The sequence below is a fragment of the Procambarus clarkii genome, chromosome 75, assembly GCF_040958095.1.
Source record: "Procambarus clarkii isolate CNS0578487 chromosome 75, FALCON_Pclarkii_2.0, whole genome shotgun sequence".
Classification (NCBI taxonomy): Eukaryota; Metazoa; Arthropoda; class Malacostraca; order Decapoda; family Cambaridae; genus Procambarus; species Procambarus clarkii.
In genome coordinates this window covers 1,997,847-1,999,635 of record NC_091224.1, presented here as the reverse complement: position 1 = coordinate 1,999,635, position 1,789 = coordinate 1,997,847, and the positions used below count along the sequence as shown (strand labels likewise).

The 1,789-nt window shown below is 40.7% G+C and overlaps 1 protein-coding gene across 1 annotated transcript; it reads right to left on the bottom strand.

The window, feature by feature from the left end:
• Positions 1-206: 206 nt before the first annotated feature.
• Positions 207-1,506, bottom strand: LOC138356920 (aggrecan core protein-like). Its single transcript, XM_069313453.1, has 2 exons — positions 1,353-1,506; positions 207-871 (listed from the first exon to the last, which is right to left on the bottom strand). Exons 1-2 carry the CDS (start codon positions 1,504-1,506, stop codon positions 207-209), a joined length of 819 nt encoding a protein of 272 aa, XP_069169554.1.
• Positions 1,507-1,789: the final 283 nt, after the last annotated feature.

Below are 1,789 nucleotides of genomic sequence, written 5' to 3'. Positions count from 1 at the left end.
TCAGTATTTCTTCAATACATCTGAAGGAACACAGTAGCCTCTGTTCACTGTAGCCTCTGTTCAACTCAACAGTAAAATGTGTACTTGGTTGTAACAACGATTCTTCGCGGCGGGGATCGTATTCCAGGGACTTGCCCTAACGCTACGCGTACTAGTGGCTCTACAAGAATATAACAACTCTTGTATATCTCAAAAAACAAAATGTTTTAAAATATGTTAGATTCTGTTGTTATATTATACTCTGCTGCTATATTATGCTCTGCTGGTATATTATACTCTGCTGGTATATTATACTCTGCTGGTATATTATTCTCTGCTGGTATATTATTCTCTGCTGGTATATTATACTCTGCTGGTATATTATACTCTGCTGGTATATTATTCTCTGCTGGTATATTATACTCTGCTGGTATATTATACTCTGCTGGTATATTATTCTCTGCTGGTATATTATACTCTGCTGGTATATTATACTCTGCTGGTATATTATTCTCTGCTGGTATATTATACTCTGCTGGTATATTATACTCTGCTGGTATACTACACTCTGCTGGTATATTATACTCTGCTGGTATATTATTCTCTGCTGGTATATTATTCTCTGCTGGTATATTATACTCTGCTGGTATATTATACTCTGCTGGTATATTATTCTCTGCTGGTATATTATACTCTGCTGGTATATTATACTCTGCTGGTATACTACACTCTGCTGGTATATTATTCTCTGCTGGTATATTATACTCTGTTGGTATATTATTCTCTGCTGGTATATTATACTCTGCTGGTATATTATACTCTGTTGGTATATTATTCTCTGCTGGTATATTATTCTCTGCTGGTATATTACACTCTGCTGGTATATTATACTCTGTTGGTATATTATACTCTGCTGGTATATTACACTCTGCTGGTATATTATACTCTGCTGGTATATTATACTCTGCTGGTATATTATACTCTGCTGGTATATTATTCTCTGCTCCAGGGTCAAGGCGCCCGCCACTGACGTCACGCCCCCCCCCCCCCCCAGGCACAAGCTACCTCTTAATGATGTAGTTGAGGTTCACACAGCACTCACAATAGCCTGATATATCACGCTATTGTATTGTAGTGAGGGCGTGGAGGAAGAACACCTGGTTGACAGTTGGGGACCTGACAGCTGAGTGGACAGCGCTTCGGATTCGTAGTCCTGAGGTTCACCTAGCAGTAAATAGGTACCTGGGAGTTAGACAGCTGCTACGGGCTGCTTCCTGGGAGTAACTAAAAGGAGGCCTGGTCGAAGACCGGGACGCGCGGACGCTAACCCTCAAAATTATCAAGATAACTTCAAGATAACCTCTCAAGATAACCTGATAGAGCACGGGGTGCATGGGGAAAATTGTGTGAAACCCCGGTCTGTGCTTCCGAGAAGCTGCGGAATCCTCGTGAGGGCAGTAGCACTCCAGGTTGCAATTCTTTTGACCATGTCTTGGTGCAGTTAACTAGGGCGCAGAAGAGAAACATCCCGTGCGTAGATTCGAACCCTCATCACGGCCCTTGTGAATTTGTTCTTTAGTTGAGGTATGTTGAGTCAAGGAATGGTGTTGAGGTATTATAGTGTGTCAAGGTATGATGTTGAGGTATTACAATGTGTCAAGGTATGATGTAGCAGTATTACAATGTGTCAAGGTATGATGTTGAGGTATTACAATGTGTCAAGGTATGATGTAGCAGTATTACAATGTGTCAAGGTATGATGTTGAGGTATTACAATGTGTCAAGGTATGATGTTGAGGTATTACAATGT

Bases quoted from the DNA above. Each gene is read 5' to 3' on its own strand.
- LOC138356920 (XM_069313453.1), bottom strand. From the start codon at position 1,506: ATGTTTCTCTTCTGCGCCCTAGTTAACTGCACCAAGACATGGTCAAAA. The intron at 872-1,352 runs GTTATCTTGAGA...ATATACCAACAG, and splicing joins TGCACCCCGTGCTCTATCAG to AGTATAATATACCAGCAGAG.